This window comes from Schistosoma mansoni (assembly GCF_000237925.1).
Source record: "Schistosoma mansoni, WGS project CABG00000000 data, supercontig 0138, strain Puerto Rico, whole genome shotgun sequence".
In the NCBI taxonomy this organism is placed as follows: Eukaryota; Metazoa; Platyhelminthes; class Trematoda; order Strigeidida; family Schistosomatidae; genus Schistosoma; species Schistosoma mansoni.
Window position 1 is genome coordinate 259,654 of NW_017386041.1, and position 1,229 is coordinate 260,882.

Below are 1,229 nucleotides of genomic sequence, written 5' to 3' on the forward strand. Positions count from 1 at the left end.
CTGAAATTGCCTTTGAAGTAAATCCCACGATGAGATGTGCACAAATCCTCCGCTTATTAAGCTTCCAACTAATTATGATTGTTCAATCAAAGCTATACGCCTAGACAATCAATTGATCATTGCTTATAAATCAAAGGTCGTTGATATCTTAATGTTTGCTAACGGTACACTACAAAGAAGTGAAAAGCCAATAAGTATTCGAAAAGATTTTGCGATTGTATGCAAGCAACAGAACACCCGAACATTATAACACCTAAAAATCATGTAATTCAATGGACACCCAACCAACTCACACAAATTCGAATGCGGAAATAACCCCGGGTTCAAGGTCGTTGAAATGGAATGGCGGGTGGCTTTGAATGAACTTTACGCCTTTATCTTGCACTCATCACTAAGATGCCTTTATGCTGCGGTGGAATCGGAACACCTAGAGAACCGTCTGCAGAGGAAAAAGAAAAACTTAAGACTCTGGTAAAGTTTAATATTTTCCGCTTAATATTCTCAGTTAGAAAGCAAGCTGGAGTCTCATATCGGACGGAAACCTCGTTCATTTGAAATCGTCCAGATCACTAGTCAGGTAGTCGCTGGAACAAATCACTTCGTCAAGGTAACGTTTAGGTTCTCTGTCTACTGAAGCTTTACAGGTGAAACTAGACAATGGCGAGTATATTCATGCTCGAATTTTCGAACCGCTACCCTGTCATGGCAAAGAACTTCAATTACACTCTGTCGTTAAAGACAAAAAGGAAAGTGATGCGTTGGAATATTTCTGAAACTCGATTTTCATGCCCACCACTTGTTAACTTATATTCCTGTCTTTTATAATTTATTAATATACTTTTGATGCTTATAAATATTTTACTTATGATATGTACGGTTCTCTGTATTGGCATCCTGATGTACGCCCCTTGAAGATGTAAATGTATAGCTGTTGACCTGTAATCACATGATTGTGGGTTGAGTGTTAGGTCCCGCGTATCCTTGTCTCATGAGACAAATAGAAACCTACAACACATCGACTTTTGAGCGACTCTAAAGTGACTTTGAGAGTATCCACCTAATAACTAAGATCAAATTAAGATTATAAATCTGTATGACGAATTAGAAATGTGGCTTACAGTTGACAGGGTTAGGAACAAGATTTAGAGTTTTCATCATGAACTGACATAAGCTATAATGCCAAGACGTTATTTTTCCAAATGGACGAATGAATTTCGCGCCGAAATGCC

The 1,229-nt window shown here is 38.2% G+C and overlaps 1 protein-coding gene across 1 annotated transcript; it reads left to right on the forward strand.

The window, feature by feature from the left end:
* Positions 1-309: 309 nt before the first annotated feature.
* Positions 310-852, forward strand: Smp_006390 (cystatin B, putative). Its single transcript, XM_018788542.1, has 3 exons — positions 310-471; positions 506-607; positions 645-852. Exons 1-3 carry the CDS (start codon positions 397-399, stop codon positions 771-773), a joined length of 306 nt encoding a protein of 101 aa, XP_018646527.1. The 5' UTR covers positions 310-396; the 3' UTR covers positions 774-852.
* The last annotated feature ends 377 nt before the right edge of the window (positions 853-1,229 follow it).